Source organism: Juglans microcarpa x Juglans regia, chromosome 6S, assembly GCF_004785595.1.
Source record: "Juglans microcarpa x Juglans regia isolate MS1-56 chromosome 6S, Jm3101_v1.0, whole genome shotgun sequence".
NCBI lineage: Eukaryota > Viridiplantae > Streptophyta > Magnoliopsida > Fagales > Juglandaceae > Juglans > Juglans microcarpa x Juglans regia.
In genome coordinates this window covers 20,463,493-20,485,226 of record NC_054605.1, presented here as the reverse complement: position 1 = coordinate 20,485,226, position 21,734 = coordinate 20,463,493, and the positions used below count along the sequence as shown (strand labels likewise).

At 35.8% G+C, this 21,734-nt stretch overlaps 2 protein-coding genes across 6 annotated transcripts; one reads left to right on the top strand and one right to left on the bottom strand.

The window, feature by feature from the left end:
* Positions 1-411: 411 nt before the first annotated feature.
* LOC121237401 (germinal center kinase 1-like) lies at positions 412-11,456 on the bottom strand. 3 transcript variants are annotated; one of them, XM_041134119.1, is made up of 20 exons: positions 10,801-11,456; positions 10,071-10,127; positions 8,983-9,010; positions 8,649-8,771; positions 7,881-7,992; positions 7,669-7,706; positions 7,471-7,524; positions 6,762-6,830; positions 6,475-6,591; positions 6,288-6,356; positions 4,860-4,939; positions 4,195-4,320; positions 3,847-4,120; positions 3,287-3,391; positions 3,019-3,186; positions 2,352-2,479; positions 2,138-2,267; positions 1,622-1,746; positions 1,320-1,499; positions 412-696 (listed from the first exon to the last, which is right to left on the bottom strand). In XM_041134119.1, the coding sequence occupies exons 1-20, from the start codon at positions 10,893-10,895 to the stop codon at positions 657-659; spliced, it is 2,118 nt and encodes a 705-aa protein (XP_040990053.1). In that variant the 5' UTR covers positions 10,896-11,456; the 3' UTR covers positions 412-656. The 3 variants fall into 3 exon arrangements, with proteins under 3 accessions (XP_040990053.1, XP_040990054.1, XP_040990056.1); XM_041134120.1 differs by having other exon boundaries at positions 3,287-3,376; positions 10,801-11,455; XM_041134122.1 differs by lacking the exons at positions 8,983-9,010; positions 10,071-10,127; positions 10,801-11,456 and having other exon boundaries at positions 8,645-8,771.
* Positions 11,457-16,228: 4,772 nt separating this feature from the next.
* LOC121237399 (protein RICE SALT SENSITIVE 3-like) lies at positions 16,229-18,975 on the top strand. Of its 3 annotated transcripts, XM_041134116.1 has the most exons (7): positions 16,229-16,717; positions 16,837-16,887; positions 17,217-17,345; positions 17,500-17,605; positions 17,761-17,802; positions 17,916-17,972; positions 18,145-18,975. In XM_041134116.1, exons 1-7 carry the CDS (start codon positions 16,587-16,589, stop codon positions 18,844-18,846), a joined length of 1,218 nt encoding a protein of 405 aa, XP_040990050.1. In that variant the 5' UTR covers positions 16,229-16,586; the 3' UTR covers positions 18,847-18,975. The 3 variants fall into 3 exon arrangements, with proteins under 3 accessions (XP_040990050.1, XP_040990051.1, XP_040990052.1); XM_041134117.1 differs by lacking the exon at positions 17,916-17,972 and having other exon boundaries at positions 16,264-16,717; XM_041134118.1 differs by lacking the exons at positions 16,229-16,717; positions 16,837-16,887 and having other exon boundaries at positions 17,217-17,356.
* The last annotated feature ends 2,759 nt before the right edge of the window (positions 18,976-21,734 follow it).

Sequence of the window (21,734 nt, the reverse complement as noted above, 5' to 3'; positions counted from 1 at the left end):
TAACTATTATTATTATTCTGGTAAATTAGTAAGGAATTTTGTAGTTTTTCAATCACTTCCTTTTACACATGCATTTTCAAACAACCTAATTTGCAAACGTTGTGGGCGGAGTTCGTGATTGGATAAAATGCTGAAGAAATAAACAGTCCGAACTCGAAATAAGGTTCTGTTTGGATAGTGAGATAAGATAAAATATTTTAGATGAAAGTTAAAAATTAAATAAAATATTGTTAGAATATTTTTTTTAATATTATTATTATTTTGAGATTTGAAAAAGTTAAATTGTTTATCCTATTTTGTGTAGGAATTTGAAAAAATTATAATGATGAGATGAGATGAGACAAAATGGTTTCTGTATCCAAATTGGGCCTAGATGTTCGAAGAAAGCTTTTAAAATAGATAACATCCACATTTTGGATTGGGTCGTTCGTAATTATTGAAAAAAATTACAATCAATGGCAATAACATTACAGTTTTAATGTGATTATAGCAAACCCTTAATTATGGCGATGCCTTACTACACAACAAAAATGTGAAAGACACAAGATAATCGTACAAATTTTAATAAATACACAATTTCTCACAATGATGATATCTACATAGATCAATCAGAATATATGCCTAAACAGGAAACACACTAAGACAGGCATCTTCAATTAAGCTGGGTGGAGATCCCGTGAAACTTGGCCTTGCCATCTGTGCATAACAAAAGAGGCCACATATTATGCACAAGCATATTCAATGTCATAAAGTAGGTGAAGTCTCCCCAAACTCAACCGGTGGAAGCGAACGCAGGGTGGAGATGGAAGGTGTAATGATCTAAGGAAAATTCAAGACACATTTGAGCTTGTATTTCAAAAAGACATCACTGTTATAGTTGGAGGTTTTTTTAGAACGACACAAATTCTAAGAACTTCTCCTTAGAAATCGTGACATCCCATTTACTACCCTCTTAGATATATATTTAGGATCCCGCAAAAATAAATCTATAAATTGACGTGAGTTGATGTAGTATGTTAGATTGTAAAACTGCTTTTATTGTCCACCCCTCTCAAATCTCAGACATTATTGTCAAGTTGTTCTATTGTAGGTGCATGGCTCAAGTCCCAAGTGCACGCAAGAAAGTCACAACCTTAGTACTATGGAATTGAGGTGTGACAAGGAGGGCGGCACTCACAACAGTGTCATCAGAAATTGACATGTATGTATGTACTGAGTTGGACCTAAGTCATAAGGCTATGGTGTCCCAAGATGGTTGGACAAGGCGAGAGCACTCGATATAAAAATAATACAATCAGAAGAATGATCACTTGACTAACCTCGAGAGCAGAAATCTAGCAAGTGGACTTAAATTTGCATTTGAATTAATTTCCTTGTTCTGTTGCTTTTTCTTGTTATCGGTTACTGAATTTGAATTTTGCGTTTCAAGTGTTGGCTTGACCTTGGTGAATAAGCGAGCAGCAAGCTCCTGTAGGTCTTTCAGGGAAGATTCCTTTGAACTGCACAAATAGTTCACAAGTTAATGTTTAAACATGGCACGAAGTAAAATAATTAGGTAATAAGACACCAGGACCCGAACGAGAATATGGAGAAGGATTCGAAGGAAGCAGAGTTTCTGAACCTTGCCAATTGCTGAAGCAACCTTCTTACAAGAACTTCACAAGATCCAGGCTTCTCGTGTTCCATATTAACGAGTGAATTTGCAAGAGAACGCACAACAGAACCTTCTGGATCCTCAGCGATGGCCTACATTATACACAACAGGTAGGAGGTTCAAGTGTTGAACAGACTAAAACTTGACAACACATGCATTGGGAAGATTGCTTAGAATAGTTTAGTTTGTATGCATTGATATGGCTAAAGATATTTAATAACCCCAATTTTTTTTCTCAAATCAAAAGACTCTTCCCAGTCATAGTATCAGTTCATCCCCTCCTGCAGAATATTTGTTCCCTTCCACTGAAAATTAACTATTCTCATCTGGCAGAGAATCTGCGCCAAATTTGAATTCTTTGGCTGGAAAAACTGTGGCCCATTCTTTAAAAATTGTAATTAGCACAAGCAAATTCACATTGCCCCACAAATAAAATTGCAATTCAAGAAAGTGACTGTTCATAGTAACCACGTGAGTGCTCACCTCTTTTAGTGAAGGAATAAGCAGAACTGACAATGGCACAGATGATGCAATTTTTACATACTCTTCATCATCACTCTCACGCTGCGATCTTGAAAGACCTTTTCGTGCATCAAAGTATTCACGAGAATGTCTGTGGTAGAAATTGTCGGTTAAAAAAATTGTAATAACCATACCAGGATTTTTTTTACTAGCACCGTGCCAGCAATGGATGTACCTATAAAAATCTGAGCTGCTTATTATCTGCTCTTTTCTGTTTTCCTGCCAATCATTATTGATCTTTCCCATTGCTGATCTCTCTCTGGCATTTCCTCTCCTCAACCCTCCTTGAAGTGCAGCCTTTGCCTACTTATACATACCAATCAAACCATTCAAAAACTTCTCTACAAAGTTTAGTAGCACGTTGTGAAAACAAAAGCTTAGTGACATCCTAGATCAGGAAAGCCATATATTATTTCAAGTTCTGCTACTGAGCATATGAGCATAATCATCATAAAGGAAGTCAGGAACCCAAGTGGTGCATGATTCAACAGAAAAATCTAGAAATGTCAGAATAAAACCTGTCTAAAGATTATGAAGACGAGAAAAACAAGGGCAAAGAGTAATGAAATACAGTTGGACATTTCGAAAATATAATTGGACAAGTTTCTGTGGTTGCTCAAGAAAATGCAATAAAGCCTATGCATGAATCAGAACAAGGTGAAGGGTGTGCTCATGGGTTCAGGACTCACTGGCCAAGTAATTTACCAATCAAAAAGCATCTAAACTATTGTTCAGAGTATACAAAGCTTAAAAGCTAACTCTTATTTATTTATGTATATTTGCTAAGCACATTGGAAGCTAACTTATAAAAAAATTGAAGGTAGCATAGCTACTAAAACAACCTCTGCAAGGTTCATTGCACTGTCTTCAAGTAAGCCAGTGTAAGTTCTCTCTTGAATTCCCAGTTTGGATTTTGGAGTCCAAGGAGAGTCAGAATCATCATGTTGGCCCCGGAAAACTACAGTTCCACTGGAAGATGAATCTTCAAAAGCTGCATATGAGCTGCTAAACTACGCAGTACAGTGAATTCGAATTAAATGACAGGCTAGCATGGAAAAAGGAAATAGAAACTTAATTTTTCTCATAATAACAGCCAGACAGAAACGATACCAGCGTGCTTTGATCACTAAACAGGGATGACTGTGATCCTCTGGGTGAACGTATAACAACAGTTCCAGATCCACTCGCAGAAAATTCATCCTGGAGATTGAGCGGCTAAAATAACTTGAGAAGATTTGACATTGAGAGGGTTATGTGCATCCACGCAAGAAATCTACCAATTAACTTGAGACTTGGTTAGTTAAATGTTAATGTACATGGTTAAAAGGTCAGTTTTGGCAAATTTAGCTGCTCGCAAAACTTGAACAACACCAACACCTCTTCTACAAAAGTACCTTATTATTGTATTGATTTTACCATATAACATACAAACAATAGTAGACCAGGCTCCTGAATAAAGTTAAGTCTTTCAATTAGCCCAGACAAAACCTAATTCAATTGAGTATTTAAAAAAGTAACCCATAATTAACAGCTGTAATACATACATGGATTAGCCGATTTTAGCATGCTGAATGAATGGTGACTATCATAGCTTGTGCTTAAAGTATATGTATTACTTCGAGAAAAAAACAGGCAGAAGTTGAGATGAGAGTGGGGAGAAAGATGATTACATCTCCATGGTAATTCTCCTGATGTTCGTGGTTGTATGCTTCTCTAGCATCTTTCCTGGAGGAAACCTCTAGTGACGCATGATTCACATTTCCAGGTGCAGAAAACCCCTGGCTACTACTATCTGGAGTTCTTTGCGCAGTCTGAATTTGTACAGCATCTAGTCTCCTTTCTCTAGCTGGAGGTGGTCTTACAATACTCCGAACAGTTCCCGTGCTCTGTGATCCACCAATGCTGAAGTCCCATCCAGCATTTTTCAGAGGTTTCCCCTGACCACTGCAGATCAGAAAATATATCAGGATTCAAAAAAATACCAAGCAAAGCACAAGTAATCAACAGATTCAACCCACCTGGCTCGGAGAGTTTCTTCTCCTCTCAGATCTCTCATCGCCTTAACAGTATCAGATGCCTCCCCTACAGCTTCAGGTCCAATTCTAGAAATGTCTGCTTCCTTTATTTGGTATTTTGGACGCTCTCTATCAAGATAATAAAAGGCAAGACATTAACAACAAGCAGCCTCTGCACCAAGACACTACATTAACATTTCATTGCCATGACAAACATGCTGATGCATGCATCACAGCAATTGCATTATGAGCAGAGGCCAAAGGTGCAGTTCAGGATGTTTAAATTTCCCCTAGACTCTTCCGAGGTCGAGCAGTCTCAATTTCACTACAGGATTTTGCGGATGAATGCTGGGCTGGGCCACCTCGAATGGTGTTTGCACATCCATATACATAGCCAGACACAAAGGTGTACAAGATGGTCAAAATCTGTGGTTCTTTTAAGTTCAAGACTCAAAAAGAAGAACTGCTCAACAAGAAGGAAATGAACTCTTAAAATAGCATAAGTGAACTTGAGTAAGGGAGCAAATAAAGGGCAGTAGATGATAATGAAAAAGGGCGCCACGTCTGGGCAGGCAGGCGGAAAGGATGAGCAAAAGGTGCCATGGTCATGTTGTCTGTGTTGAACACAGATGCATGTCACTACTGTCGTTTCATGGATGTTCACTCACCTTATTCTCTCCAAAAGTCTCGGACTCTTCTTAGCATTTTTTATGAAACGGTGTTTGAGAAGTTCCTTTGCACTTGGTCTCTGCATTTGATTAAAAGAACATAATAAGATACACAACAGAGCTCAATAAAAGCTAATATATGTTGTGAAAGAAGACAATGCATTTTATAACTTCTAGTCAAGAATGCGTTAGATGTGAGAACCATAGCCTCAAAGAAACTTGCCAAACTTGCATTATTTACTAGATAAATGTTTTGCAATACAATGCAAAAAGAATATGCCAACAAAGATTTCTATACGCATCGTTCTACCTATTCCATCAAATGATACAGCATTTAAAAAATTACAGATTATGTCGATGATCTTGATAGAGGGAGGTCTCTTACAAGATATTGTTCACTCTCTTGGGTTGCTCTATTAGATGGAAAACTACCAAACATTCTATAGCAACTTTGACTGCTATAGAGACAGAGTATGTGACAGCGATAGAGTAGATGGAAAGGGTCATTTGGTTGAGGATTGGCTTCTGAACTTGGCTTACAACATGTAATTATGTGTTGGGATAGCGAGAATGCCATAAATCTTATGCAAGAGGACCTAACATATTGACAAGACGCTACTTCACTCGTGAAGTTGTCTCGGGAAAATATTACAGTAAACAAAATTTTTATTATGGATATATTGACTAAACTAGTGCTTGTGCCCAAGTTCAAGCATTGTTTGGACTTGATTGGTATTTACAGTTTATGACTGCTTATAGAGGCTTTGATGGACATGAATAAATTCTTTTTCTGAGTCTTAATCAATCTCAAGCAAAGGTGGAGATATGCTAATGTGGCTTCGAACTGCGCTCAAGTCACTGAAGTTGAATGGGATTTGAATTACTATCCCTGTGGCTTCTAAAGCTAAGAAAATAAACCCATATACAACTTTCCCAATCTTAAATCAAATAAAGCATCTGAAATGCCTGCAACACAATAGAAGTTAAGATACTGAGATAGTCCAAATAGAAATATATGATGCTCAACAGATGCTCCCAGCTATTGACCTTAACTGAATGGGTCTTGTACTGGGTAATCTAGAGGGGAGACTGGAATTTGATCGAACATTCTCCAGATGTTCTTTATCCTCAATATAAATATGCATTCAATCAAATGACCAAAGTCAAGTATCTTAAACAAATAGATTCTCTACTTACAAAAAAGAAAAGATCTAATACATTCTCCAGCACCGAAGTATTGACCCTAATTACCAGCCCAATTGGAGGCATAAGTACCATTTGAAATACATGCACTTACTGCTCAGAAAAAATCAAAGCCATGCACTCACTACGTGGTCATTTGTGGCTCTATTATTCACACACCTACAGTATCAGAAGCGAAATAAAATGAAGATAGAGGGAGGTACTTGGAAGGGTGTAATCACTTGCCTCTGCAGGCACTTTCTTTAAACACAATGCAACAAATTCTTTCATTGGACGGGAGAAATGATCATCCAGCTGCACGAAAACACGTCATGATTCCTTTAAAATATGAAGAATGATGTTTCCATCAGGTAAAAAGATATCAGTACTCTACAATCTTTACCCAGAATTAGCACTGACATCAATAACAAACCTGTGGTGGATTTTCTCGAGGAATGATAAAAAGAACCCTCATAGGGTGAAGATCTGCAAGTGGAGGTTCCCCTTTGGCCATCTCAATTGCAGTTATCCCCAAAGACCAGATATCTGCCTGCATCAATAAGAGGGTGCCAGCATAACAATGTTCAAAGCCTCAACGAGCTGACATGAAGACAGATTGGGGTGAAAAAGGGAAGCGAGCAGTGGGGGTGGCGGTGAAAGAGCAGTAACACAAATCACAATCTCCAAAAATAAAGATTGAAACGCTGCTTTGAGAGATACCTTCTCATTGTAACCTTCTGAATTCTGAATGACTTCTGGCGCCATCCAGAAAGGTGTTCCTACAAAAGTCTGTCATTGTTAAACAAATTAGTGCATCTGCAAGAAATGACAAAAACCGAAAGACCATATTGAGCACTTATAAAAAAAATACATTTCATATGAATCAAGTTTCTCTCACCCACTACCCCCACCCTTCTCCTCCTTCATAAGAAGAGAAAAAAAATAGCCAAGAATGCTGTTGTCCCATGATGCAATGACACTAGGAGATGAATAACTTGACAGGTACAAACAGCACTAGGCAGTCGAGGAGAAAGCAATTATCTGATTGTTCCACAATGTGTCTCACCCCTCAGCACCAGAGGAGGCAAACCGTGACCATTAGCAGATATATTATGTGCCCATCTGCCCTCACACCTCCCCCAACCCTCTCTTCCTCCTCCTCCAGCCCAGCCCATGGGAAAGAAGCAAATAATTACGATACGACAGAATGAAGCATTTCTAAAACGCTATCTAACAATAGCCTCAGGAAGCACTCTGTTGACGAAAAATCAGCAACACTCTGCTGAAGAAAACTCAGCAATGCGCTCACAGCAGAGAGGGGAAAAAAAACATTGGTCACGAAACAAGGGCCTCAACCAACTTTGTAAATGGAAAATATAGCAATACATCCTACTTTGATTAGCAATTTATCCTCAGCAAAATAGAGTACCTTTCTTCTTGATATAGTCCTTGTTAATTGTGCAGAAACCCCAAAATCTGCAACCTGCGACAAGTCACACACTGAATGCAGAAGACCAGAAGCAAATCTATGTAACTCAACCCATATTATCTATATTCTTCCAGTTAGTCAGCCTCTATATAGATAGAATTATGCCAATTGTAGCCCTCATGAGTATAAAAGTTATACCTTAACATCACCATTCTCAGTCAACAAAATGTTTGCCGCTGCAAAAGTTATAATATCAGGCCATCATGACAAGAGAATTAGAAAAATGCAGAGTGAAAGAAAAAATGCTTTGAACACAAAAAAAAAAAAAAAAAAGAGTATAAATCTTGAAGAAAAAATAGGGAATTTCGCAGGATTTGCATATGGATGTTCAAGTAAGGAGGCAAGAAAACCTTTAATATCACGGTGGATTTTTCCTTCATTGTGCAGATACTCAATTGCATGCAGCAAGTCACGAAATATACAAGCAATTGACATTTCATCCAGTGGTGGACCTGATTGGAGCTGCAGAAGCAAATCTCTGTTAGCTCTCAAGAAGAGTGTATGAAATATGTCATTTTTTAAAAGGTAATGGATATTTCAATTGACGAAAGGAGCAGCATCAAGAATACAATTATCATACAAGAGGACATACATGAAATGTAGAAAATTATGTTTAAATATGCATATGTAACTAGGAACTTGTTTGCATTAGTCAAACCATCAGTAAAATGACTACGCATACCTAAAGATACTACAGTATCTTTTTTCAATCTAAAGCCATAGAAGACGAAGGGCAGAAAGACAAGTACCTATGAAAAGGTGCATTAGTCTATCAACTTTCTACCAAAGTTAGCATAGCATATGGAGCAAGTGTTCTATAATCTGCTCTGCTATTTTATTTCTCAAAGGGAACAATACTCCAAGTCTAAATGGGCTTTGATATTGCTTTAAAAGGAGGCAATAGATGCTTAGTTTTATTTTTTAGAAGTACAATAGATGCTTTATTACAAGACCCAAAATACAAAACCAACCAATTACAAAGGAAATACCATTTTATTTCAGGTTGCACAGTAAAAGAGAGAAAGATCTCACCACAAAACTCAAATCCTTAAATGAAAACAAAACTTCAAATCATCATGCAATGAACATGCAGAAGAAAGTCAATAGAAGTAACCTACTAGGTCAGCAACAGAGCCACCGGCCATGTATTCCATTATAATCCAGAGCTTAGTCTGGTGGAGATAGGAACCATAATACTCAGTGATATATAGAGATCGACATTGTGACAAAACAGAAATTTCCTGTCATTAAAATAAGATAGATGAGCAACATAATTTTCAATTTAAGGCATATTTGAGCCAATGAGTTGTTGCACAAATGGAATATCCTCACGTCATAAGAACAGAGTGAAAGGTGCAGTTGTGGTTTCAAGACCCACCAGATGCGTGTGTAACTAACTAATAAAAAAATGATAGATTTGATCAACTAGCAGAACAAATTGTGAAGTAATACCTTCTGAATGTCCTCAATTTCATCCTCCCTGCAGAAGACAATTCCAAACTAGTTTTCGTCATTGCTCACTAAAAAAGAGTCGGAAGATAAGAATCGAGTAATTATTATGCTGTAAGTTGGAAAGTGCTCACTTGCTAACAAATTCACACAGCAAAACAATGAAGCAAAGAAAAAGGTAACATGTCATCAATGCAGGTTACTGGCATAGTTTTAATATGTATTTAAATGCACATAATTAAGACATGAACCTTATAAAATCTCTCCAAGTTCCCCAGGTTGGTATATAAGCAACAGTGCATGTTGAGTTTATCTAAGACCTACCTCCTAGGACACGAGGATACTGATACATTGTTAAAGAGTCTGGCTGGTCTTCTTTAGTATCCTGGTATTGAATCGGGAGCATAACTCATCCAAAAGTTTTATTAGACAAATGGCACTTGAACATGTTTTTTGGGAAAGTGATTAAAATAATTTTGGTTTGACAAGGGCATTGGATGATCCCGAGCATTTTCTCCTAAACTTTGTGCTATTCAAAGAGTGTATATCAGAAGAAGAAACAGCCCCCAAAAGGAAGGAGAGGGGGGGGGGGGGGGGGGGGGGGGGGATCAAGGCTATGATTAGTTCCAAAAACTTTTTTTTTTTATTTTCAATCCAAACATCCTTTGAATTTCTATTCCTATTTCTCAAAAAAATCACATCTAATAATTTGGTTAAGTTTCCGTAAAAAATATAAAATAAACACACAAACTAAAACAACTTTCACAAAAACCCCCCAAAAATTACCTCTCACAAAAATTATCCAAACAACTTTTTCAATTCTACCTACCTACTTTCACAAACCCCAATACAAAATACATCTCAAAAAGTTTTTACCCATTTTATCAGCCCACTTTACAAAACCCAATACAAAACACATTTAAAAATTGCTTCCAAGAATTCTAGTTTATGTCCGTAAATTTTCACTTACAAAGCATGCCCTAAAGTTGTTCAAAAATGAAGAGAAAAAAATCTCAGTAAGAGCAGGTTTCTGATGCTGAAAAGTGAATCTAAAAACTTCAGAATAAATATGTGGGAAGCTATCTACTTACGACTCTTCCAAATCAATTACTTTGATAGCTACTTCTTTGTTATACTCCTTATCAAACCTGCAAAGTAGGAAGGCATCAGTGTCATCATTATAGTGTGTAAATCTTCATCCGATAATGATGATAGAACTTTATTCACCAACTTATATAAGCATTATATCTTACTAGGTTGACTTCAATCAGTACATGAGGCAATCGTGATCAATCACCCATTACAATCTAAGCTATCATGGTAATCCATCAAAATTATGGCATGAGTTAACATCTGACGGGCCACAGTGTCAAACAAATGTGCACTACTAAAATGAAATAAAATCTACCAGTGCTTGAAATATAAAACAAAATGTGCATTCTCCAACTTGATCAATTAGAACAGCGTAATCTAATATTAGAAGCATAATCACAGACAAGAAGGCTGCACACAGGAAGCTGACCCTCCACATGACCTGATGGCATTGCATGAATAGTAAAGCTAGAGGTCCATGGTTCAAAGACCGTCGTTTTCTTGGGGGCTGGAAGTCAGAACCCACTGCGATCGACTAATGAATTTTGTGTAATAAAGAGATTATTCATTGTTCTGTAGCATCTCCAATAATAAGAGAAAGTGAGGGAATACGGATCATTAACATGGGCTTTGCTTTGACAACTAATTAATCATAAAGTGTAAATAAGGAAGCAAATGATATTACAGTAAAGTGCGAATAAGAAGAAGGATGACATCAATCAGACTTACCCTTTATAGACATCGCCAAATGATCCTTTCCCAATCAGCTCCAATGAACTAAATCTTGATCCTGCAGCCTCTACTAACGCTACAGCATCGGCCATTTTGTCAAGGAAATCCTTTTCTCTCGTCACTCGCTTACTACATAAATCCAAAACACTAAACCGAACAATACTTGGAAACAAACTCAAGCCGAATACCTCCACATTCCCACATTCTTCAAAACCTACTACCAATTCACTATTCGAAATTCACAAAACACCAGTTTGGTATACATAAACCAGAATATTTTCTGAAAATACCAAATCTGAAAATATCATGTGTAAGCAAGCACCAAATCAATCAGCCCATGAACTCTCCCACGATCATATACAAATCACACATTAAGTCTCATGCCTCACATAATAAAGAAATCTGAAGAACAACACAATGCAAAGAAGCTCTTGGACTCAAAGCAAAGCACATGGGTCTGACATGATTTTCCAATCCTTGTTACGTAACGTGGGATAACGACAGAGTGACTGCCCAACAGAATTGAATTTTAGGGGACAAAATACACACGCGCAGAAATTCCATCAAAGGAAAGCGAAACGACAACATACGCTAGCCAACTCTAATGACATTCAGCGCGATTAAAAAACATACGAAGAGATTGGGAAAGGGCACGCTGCGCAATCCCACGTCGATAATAAACCTCAAAATTTAACGCTATATAAGCTCACAACAGAGAGAAAATATTCGATGGGCCGATGCTATCCGGACCATTATCTTTTTTTTATTATTTTTTTAAAAAATAATCTTCTAATTAGTTTTTTTAATTTAATTTAATAATACTTGTAACTCTATCATTTTACATTTATTTAATTCGAAGGTATATTTGGATGATGCTACTTGGTTATCTGAAATTTATCATTCAGATAGATCTCTTAACGTAATACCACTATGCAATGCTATGTGGTTTATTAAAAGAATTTAAAACACAAACACAAAAGGAGTAGCGAGAATCTAGAGCTTAATTAGTGTTCTTTTTTTATATTTTCAGATGCACTTTTGTTTGAATATATATTTTTGTTTTTTTAATAAATTATATATGGTGATACCACGTCAAGAGAACCATCTGAAGAGTAAAGTTTTAGATGACCCACCAGAAATACTCATATTGGATATTTGATGAGAAAATTATAGCAAAAAATGTCTTCTAAAATTGATAGATGAACATATTGACAAATACAAAGAAGCCAAAGCAATACGTGTTGGTCATTATTTCACTATTATTGCAATATCAACTTCAACAAATAATCCCAAAATAAAAATGATTAGATAACAAATTTATTTATATAAATATTCTTCATTATTGATAATAAATAATGATAAACAGGTACATGCATTGACAAGTTATACTTGAAAGTTACATTTGTCTTTCCCTCCTTATAATTAATTCATGAGCTTTGTTGTGTACATTTAATGGGTAATATATGCAAAGATATTGGCAATAAAAAAACATCAATCCACGCTGCATGTGTCACGTAATTAATTTCATGCATTCACAAGTTATACTTGAAAGTTACATTTCTCTTTCCCTCCTTATAATTAATTCACGAGATGTACGAAGTTCTTCTTCCACGTGAAGTTTATCATTACCGTTTGGTTACGTAACCTTACCGTTCAAACTTCAACTCAGAGGAGGTGTACGTATCAAGTATATATCAACCCAAAAATTAATAATTCATTAAATAACTCGTGACAAGGACAGAAACCAAAGAAAAATGATAAATTTATTATTAATTCACAATTCGATTAAAATTTATTTTTTATAAAATACTTTGATTACATTAAATTATAATAAAATTTATTGTAAAAAATTTATAAATATATCATTATTTAATAAAACAAATTATGCCATTTATTTTAAACTTTTTTTGAGTAGTCACGGCTTGATTTGATTTGCATTGACCATTATAAAGGAATAAAAAATTCAAAGATCGACTGGTTGCCAAAAATTAATTACTATAGTTACGCAGAAATCTAAGGTCGACGTGCTTTCCAGTATTGAACTAGCATTGAACTCAAAAATTGCATTATTCACGTATAATAAATAATTCTCCACGTTTTTTCAAATGTGTGAATAATAGGCAACAAACGGTAGAGGCCGCGTGAATACACTTTTCACGTCTACTATATATTGAGTTATGTAAAATGTAGTCATGAATTGTACGAGTATTGTACTGTATTCTTTTTTAAATAGAGTAGAGTTTACCGTTAAAAAATTAATTTTTTCACATTAATCTCATATTTACTCAACTTTTTTAAAAGAAATGTCGCATTCTATAACTTCAAATAGCAATTCTCCTATATATCTACCAAGTACAAGAAAATGTAAGAAAACCATCTTTATAGTAAAACCGACAAAAATAGAAAAACCCATGCATCGTAATATTATTTGGCTAGCATCCAATGAAAACCAAACCCAGAAAATGAAAATGAAGACAATATGAGTATCCTATGTTTTAGGTTGACAATAATTCCTAGTATTCTCGATTTAAAATTTTAAAATATATATATATATATATATTTCTTTAAGTTTATGATCCCATGCCGTGACATAAGCTTGATTTGGAGTCTCTCCCTCGCCCTTCAAGCCATGTACTTAATGTTTATAATGTAGTTTTTTAAGTTTTCTTTTTTTTTTTTCTCGGCATGTAGTTTTTTAAGATGTTATACTGTTTAAATATTTCATGCGTTTAATAAAAGATCAGAAATACAATGTAATTGTCATTTTATCTTCTTAGGTTGGGTAGGCGTTTTTTGTATTAAAAATATATTTTTTTTTCAAGTAAAACGTTGTTGAGTATTCGAGGAGGTTCCAAAAAAATGGTAATGAAATTTCGTTACTTCATGAATAAATAACTATTGAATGTAAAATATCTACTTGAGATTCATGTAATTGTCAGACCTTCCACGACAGTGTTAAAATATTTTAAAATCCATAGATGGTATTAGTTTCAATCTAAATTAATCTATTAAATAGTTACAATTATCAATATGTAAACGTGGTTTAATTATTTTTAAAAAAATTATATATAAATTTTATATAAAAAATTAATTTTTTAATAATAAATTTCACTCAGTTTATTATATAACATTTGTGCAGTTCACGTAACATTCTCAAATAATTATAATTGTGAGTAAATTGTGTATAGTAATTTATTAAAAAAAATATTATATTTAATAACAAATTTTAAGAAGCACTTTGAGTTTGACCTTTGACACGTCGACAGCTGAATCAAGGAGTGGGATCCACAAAAGATACGTTCAAGCGGTTCGGAGCGAAGTCCGGACTCCGGAGCCAATCAATGCGGGGAGGGTAGTAGTTTTCACCCACGCGCTTTAGCATGGATCCGTGGAAGAGGAGGCCAGGAGAGAATGGTTATGAGGGCGCGTGGCGATGAGGGCGTGTCGCATGTAGGAGACGCAGTGCCCCGCAATTCGTGCGTCAGTCTCCGCTTTTAATTTCTTTATCAGAAACGATAAACGGATTCAATGAGGCGGCACGTGCGCACGTGACACCTGACTAAATCTTCTTTGTTTCTTAAAAATACGCCACGGCCACGCTTTGCTCTGCAGTCTGCTCTTAACCTGAGGCGATAGCCCTTTGTACGTGAAAAGACAGTTATGGACGATAATTGTAATTTGAATTTTACTCCACATAATATAATTTGATATATTAACCTCACCACTTATTGCGCTATTTATTATAATTTTAAAATGATTAAAAATATTAATATTTTTTAGCATGTAAAAAGTTACATCAGTGATATATGGAATGTATAAAAAATAACGATTATAAATAAGTCTCGGTTTGAATGAAAAATTTAATCTCATTATTATAATTTTTTAAAATTTTTATATAAGATGTAATAAATAATTTAATTTTTTAAAAATTTTTAAATAATAATAATATTAAAAAATAATATTTTATTCAATTCATTTAAAATCATCTCAATTTATTTCTGAATCTAAATAAGATTAATTTTCTTGATTAACTGTTATTTTTTTATTTTTATTTAAAATAATTTTTCATCTTAAAAAATTTTCATTTGCCTTCTTCAAAAAATAATATTTTATTAAAAATTGGTACGTTTAAGCAATCATAACAAGGAGCCGGAGTGCTCAAATAGTTATTATTTTTTTAACTTACTACAATATAGTACGAAATTATGATGATTACTCTTTAAGTTCGTCCTTACAAAACTGACATAATAACATTATCATATTCCATTAAAATATTAATCCAAATCTAAAGATCAGGATCCACCCGCATCTCTTTTGACTGGTAATGATTCTGTCTTAGTTGTCCTTCATCTCCAGCTATTAAAAAAATGATTGGCATTTGTTTGGCAAGTCTCAAAATAGAATAAGTTAATTTGAATAATGAGATGAGATGAGATGAGATGAGATAAGTTAAATAAAATATTATTAAAATATAATTTTTTAATATTATTATTGTTTTAAAATTTAAAAAATTAAATTATTTATTATATTTTATGTGAGAATTTAAAAAAATTATAATGATAAGATGAGTTGAGATAATTTTTGTATTCAAACCAGTCCAAATACTCACCCAACACAATTCATACTACCTTTTATATTATATATTTTAAAATAAAAATATATTATTTTTATAAGTTATTTTATAAAAATATCATTCATTTTAAAATATAGTTATATAATATGTTGTGAAAAATATTGTGTATTTATCATTTTCTGAATATATCCATCTTTGCTATAAGCAAACCATGAAACCATAAAAAAAATCACCTCAAAATATAATGTCAAACCAATTAATTTTTTTTATCTAATTATTATATTTCAAATATAATTATACAAACATTTTTTTTTAAAGAGATTATTTTGTTTATCACAAATATTCTCTAAATTATGCTCTACCGGGACATGTTAAATTAAGAATTTTCTTGTGATTGATACCACCAAAAAAGATAGCTGATACAAAAGTGGAGTTCGCTTAAATATCAGTTCAGGCTTAAGATTAAAAGCCAAAGATGCAGTATATATACATACAAAACCTATGAGCAAGAATGATGCAACAAAAAGGCAATGAAAACTCTTGGAAAGTGCTTTTAAAACATCCAGAATAGGCTGTGGAGGAGAGGAGCTCGGCTGCTTGACTTCCAAACCAGCTGAGCACTCTGCTACCATACACGCGAGCTGAAATGAGAAAAAGGGGTAGAAATGTGATTTCGGGCAATCGCAGACCACGGTTTTTTGTTTTGTTTTACCTGTCTTTTTATTCTTTACTTCCTCCTCACTTTCACTGTAGTGCTTTTGCAAGAGACATGGAAAGAGGATAAAAGCTGTCCCCACAGTTTTTCATGGTTTGATACTTGCAATATTCATCTCTTTCCTTTTTACTCTTTTTACCTTCCTCTATCAAGATCACCATGCTTTGTTTGGGACAGACAAAAAGAGTAGAAGACAGAGCGGGGCTGGTGGGAGAGCCAGCCAAAAAATACAACCGACTGAAGAGAGAGAGATAGAGAGAGAGAGAGATGAAAGGGTATTGTATGTGGTGGTTAAGAATTGTAGAGTTGCAAAACTAGATAAAAAAAAACTGAGTTGAGTTTGAAGTATCAGTGTTTGAGAGGTTCAGAGGGGATAGAGGAGAGAACTGAAAAAGGATCTAGTGTGAAGTGAAAGAGAAAAAAGAAGAGAAAAGACATAAATTAGAGAGAGATAGAGAGGGGGCGAAAGAGAAAGAGAAAGACAGAGAAAGAGAGATGGTGGGCTCGGGAGCATCAGATAGGAGCAAAGAAGCTGTTGGGATGATGGCCCTTCATGAGGCCCTCAGAAGCGTCTGTCTCAACTCAGACTGGACTTACTCTGTCTTCTGGACTATCCGTCCTCGCCCGTATGTATCTCTGTGTCCCTTTAATTTCCATCCTCTCTCTTATCTCTCTCTCTCTCTATTATGCTTTGATTTGAGCTGCTTCCTTAACTTAAAGTGGTTCTCTCTTCCTTTTATTGCAGAAGAGTCAGAGGTGGTAATGGGTGCAAGGTTGGAGACGACAACGGTAGCTTGTAAGTATGGTTTGCGTTCACCTCAGTTTAGTTGCTGTGAAAGCAGAGGAATTAGTGAGTGAAGTAAAATTTTCAAAAACTGTTAAGCTCAGCGGTATAATTTACTTTTCTGAACTTTGCTCAGCAGCAAGGCAGGGCATTACTGTTTCTCTTGTTTGGAACAGAGGAAAAACAGTAAATTATATCGATGGAAGATGGATTCTTTACTAAGTATTTTTGTGATTGATAAACAGGGATGGGATGGGTATTGAGTAATATTTCAATTTGCACGGTATGTTTTACAGTAATTTCTGAGTTGGATGTAACTTTGTCTATCAAATTTTGTGAAGAATGTTGATGTGGGAAGATGGGTTCTGTCGAGGAAGAGTCGGGGATTGTCTTGAGGAGATCGATGGTGAAGATCCCGTCAGAAGAGCCTTCAGCAAGATGTCCATTCAGTTATATAATTATGGAGAAGGGTGGGTACTGGGTAGGTGTTTTTGGTTGTGGTTTCAATGCTCTATCTCTGTCTCTCAATCAAAATCTTATAATAACATGGAGAGTAGAGAGATATAGAGGGTGAAGGATTCTCATTATTTTATGGGTCCTGAGTGGGTGAATTGTTTTGAACAGGTTGATGGGGAAGGTTGCATCTGATAAATGCCATAAATGGGTCTTCAAAGAACCAACAGACTGTGAACCAAATATATCTAACTACTGGCAGAGTTCTTTTGATGCTGTATGGGACAAAACACTCTCACCCTTTTATTTGTTTGTATATTTAGTTTCACTTCTGAAAAATTAAGTATCAGATACCATTGATTTCCATTGGTTAGATGGTACAGTGTTAATGATTGGAGGTAACCTTCCTATTTTTGGTGCTATTGAATGCAGCTTCCTTCTGAATGGACTGATCAGTTTGAGTCAGGAATTCAGGTCAGAACAGAAATAGTTATTCCACTGTTGCAAGTCTCACGTTAATCATTTTCCTTTTTGGTTTTTTTCAATTACTTAGACTTTTGTGCTCCTTATTTCAACTCCATGAACAGACAATAGCTGTAATTCAAGCTGGCCATGGCCTTCTACAGTTGGGTTCTTGCAAGATTGTGAGTTTTGTTTTTCTTGTTTTCTCTTCTACTTCTTTTTCTATTCACTGTTTTTCTAGAAGCTGCGATTACATATTTGGTTGAGTTCAAGGAGTAATATTTTCAACCAAAACATGTTAGCATTAATTTTTTGGAACTGTTTGATAAAATGAGAGAAAATATCTAATGACAGATAGCGGAGGACCTCCATTTTGTACTAAGGATGAGGCACAGATTTGAATCTCTAGGCTACCAGTCTGGATTCTACCTCTCCCAGCTCTTTTCTTCAAACAGAAACACTTCCTGTACTTCCTCACTCCCTTTAAAGCAATCACCCATGCCAATCCGCCCTCCTGCACCACTCTTCAATTGGGGCCAAAGGCCCCTTCCATCTGCAACTTCTATGCTTTCTTCGCCCAATTTTCCAAACTCGGCCAGACTTGGATTTCCAGATGAAACCCACATGTTTCTCCTACCTCATTCATCTGAAACCCGTATTGAAGACATGGCAGGAGAGCATGAAAATGACATCAAGTGGCCAAACGGACTGTCTTTCTTCAATGCTCTCACTGGACGTGCTGAAGATGCCAAGTTGTTGTTTAATCCGGAAAGCTTAGGAAACAAACTGGATCAGAATCCAAACCCAAATTCGGATGCGTCAAATATGCATAATGGCGGTGGAGCAAACCCCAATGAGTTCTTGAGCTTGGACAGCCATCCGGGGAGTGCAAGTAAGATGGAAAACAAATTTAAGAGGAGCTTTACTTTACCGGTTAGAATGGCATCATCCTCTTCGTCCACATCTGTTGATCATCACCAGCAGCACCAACCTGTGGAGTACAGGAATCCCGAAGCGGCTATGTACACGGATGTTATGGAGACCTTCTTGGAGTGAATTGAAGAGGCTAGCTTGTATTAGAGGGAAAAAAGGATGAGATGTTGTATCTAGGCCAAGCTTTTGTGTTCCTTCCTGCTCATGTTCTCCTCTTTCTTTTTATGAAATTTGTATTTTGTTTTTCTTTCATCCATTACTATGACTTATGATCATTTGTTGTGATAGATCAAAACATCAGAATACTGCAAAAACTCGGGAGAATACGGTATATGGTAACTTGCACTCATCGGTGCTTGTTCCATATTAATGCAAGTCAAATTGGCATCAATCTTAATCACAACCAACTTAGGCCGGGCCTAGTTCAATTTCCGGGCCAGGGATAAGAACATATCCGTTTAGAAACTAATTAAAACCATACCCCAAGCGCCATAGTTTAGCAAGGATATGGGTAGCCGTATCGAGATTCCTTCGTAACGCCAATCCATCAGCTAATTGATTTATCCTCGGGAAGGTTCCCTGCCTTTCGCGGATCGAGCCTGCCCCTGCTTGCGCAGACATGCTTACAGTGCATGCGTATGCCGAAACGCTTTCCCCTAGTGGATGTGGAATTCTATGTACGAAGAGCATTCTCACTGCGACGTTTTCTTTCCAGTATCATGCGAGCATCCATGCATGCAGAGAAAGGGTGACAAAAAAAATATGCAGTATGCATGACTTCATACTTCGATAACGATGACTTCAAATTTCCATAAAAAGGAAAAAGGCCTAGGTAGCATGAGATGGATTCAACAGACATCTCATCACGAATTTGCAGTGATGATCATCACACATACACACACATTTATGTACTTGGTGGAAACAAGAAAAAAGCTACATCTCTTCCGCCATAGGGAATAATATCAAATTGGAAACCTCTAAAAAGTTTTCTTCGCGTAATCCTCCACAACTTGGAGGCTTGCCAATTTGCCATTGATCATGATCGGCATGAATGATGAGTACTTGCAATTTGGTATAAAACTTTTTGGTATGGCTTTATTTGGTAGCAGTTGTACCAAGTAGATTAATGTGCAATTTAGCACGCTTTAACTATGCACTCTGTTCACCAAACTCGACAGACGTTTGATACTATAAATTAACAATATGTATAGCGAAATGAGTACAGCTTATATATATATATATATATATATATATATATAAAATATATATGTAACAATTTCCTTACTCCAATTACTTAAAACTAGCTCTAAAAAAAATATTACTTAAAACTAGGGATGGACAGTTGGCCACCGCATATGGCCCGTTTGCCACCCCTGTCCGCAAATGGACGACGTGAGAGCGGATGCCCGCATGCTTGGAGTTGTCAGGGATGGGGCTCAAGCCCGCCTGGGACTTCTCCCGTCCAATTCATCCAAATAAATTTCTTTAATAAAACGACGTCATTTGGGAAATAATTCTAAAATGACGTTGTTTTACTATAGGGTTTGGTTTTAAAATCTCATCCCCTCTTTTTCCCTCGTGTCTTTTTTTTTTTCTTTATCAGTCTCTCTTCTTATGACATGACATCCGATATAAATGATGATTCCATAAATCAATGCCAAGATCACACAACAGTTAATCAAGCAAGAATCATGTCTGTAACAATCACAAAATCACATAAAAATAGTCTATGTAACAGTTAGGAAATTATAGCCACAATCTTAGTTTACTTTCCTAGAATAGAACTTGTAAATCTTGTATTCATGCTATACGAGTCTATGTATCAAGTAGTGTGTTAAAAAGATTGTTGATTGTGAGTAATAAAATTTCTATCAATATTCAAACTTCATCATGGTATCAGAGCATAAATTTTTACGTATGCTTAGAACACAAAGTGTATCATTTAAATGAAAGGTGCATGGTGATTGAAAATGTGTACATGGTTCAACCTCCGGGATTCAAAATTTGTCAAAACCTAACCATGTCTGCAGGTTACGCAAGGCCATTTATGGCCTCAAACAGGCTCTTAGGATGTAGTATTCTACTCTAAAGAAAAATATAATGGAGCTTGGGTTTAAGAATCCCAAAGCTAATTCCTCATTGTTTATATATAAGAGCAACTCTGTTATCTGTCATTTCTTGGTTTATGTGGATGATCTGGTCATCACAAGCAGTGATATTAACTTTGTTTGTTCAATCATCGAAAAACTTGAAGCTCGTCTCTCTCTAAAGGACATGGGTCAGCTTCATTTCTTCTTGGACATGGAGGTATCTCCTACTAAATCTGGCTTATTCTTGTCCTAACATAAATATTCGTGAATTTATGTCCAAAACTAATATGATTGGTGACAAGGATGTTTCTACACTGCTGTCTACAAGTACTGCCCTCAAATTGGTTGATGGTACCTCCTCTATTGATAGCACAGAGTCTCGACGTGTCATAGGTACTCTTCAATACATTTCTTTCACACGTCCAGATATCTTATTTGCGGTGAACACTCTCACAATTTATACATAAATCAACCATCACTCATTGGACAGCTGCAAAGAGACTCATTCGATACTTTGAAGCAGACCATTTTTCATGGCATCCACATCCACAAGAGCTCCAATTTAAATCTCACAACATATTCCGATGCTGATTGGGCTGGCAACTTTGATGATCATACAAATACTTTTGCATATATAAGTTTTCTTGGCTCTAATCTCATTTCTTGGAGTTCAAAATAAATAAAAGGTTGTCACTCGATCATCCACTAAATCGAATATAGAACTCTTGCAAATGCTGCATCTGAAACAATATGGCTACTGGCACTATTTACTTAGCTCGGTTTTCCACTATCATCCCCACCAAAACTGCTTTGTGATAATCTGGAAGCAACACAACTCAGTTTCAATCCAGTTCAACATTCTTAGATGAAGCATATTCAGATTGACCTCCACTTTGTTCCTAACATGGTTCAATGAGGCAT

Excerpts from the sequence above, each read along its gene's own strand:
- LOC121237399 (XM_041134116.1), top strand. The coding sequence starts at position 16,587 with ATGGTGGGCTCGGGAGCATCAGATAGGAGCAAAGAAGCTGTTGGGATG. Across the intron at positions 17,606-17,760 it reads GGCAGAGTTCTTTTGATGCT|CTTCCTTCTGAATGGACTGA; the intron begins GTATGGGACAAA and ends TATTGAATGCAG. Across the intron at positions 17,973-18,144 it reads AGTTGGGTTCTTGCAAGATT|ATAGCGGAGGACCTCCATTT; the intron begins GTGAGTTTTGTT and ends ATCTAATGACAG.
- LOC121237401 (XM_041134119.1), bottom strand. The coding sequence starts at position 10,895 with ATGGCCGATGCTGTAGCGTTAGTAGAGGCTGCAGGATCAAGATTTAGT. Across the intron at positions 6,592-6,761 it reads CAGAAGGTTACAATGAGAAG|GCAGATATCTGGTCTTTGGG; the intron begins GTATCTCTCAAA and ends TTATTGATGCAG. Across the intron at positions 2,268-2,351 it reads AGCAGCTCAGATTTTTATAG|ACATTCTCGTGAATACTTTG; the intron begins GTACATCCATTG and ends TTTCTACCACAG.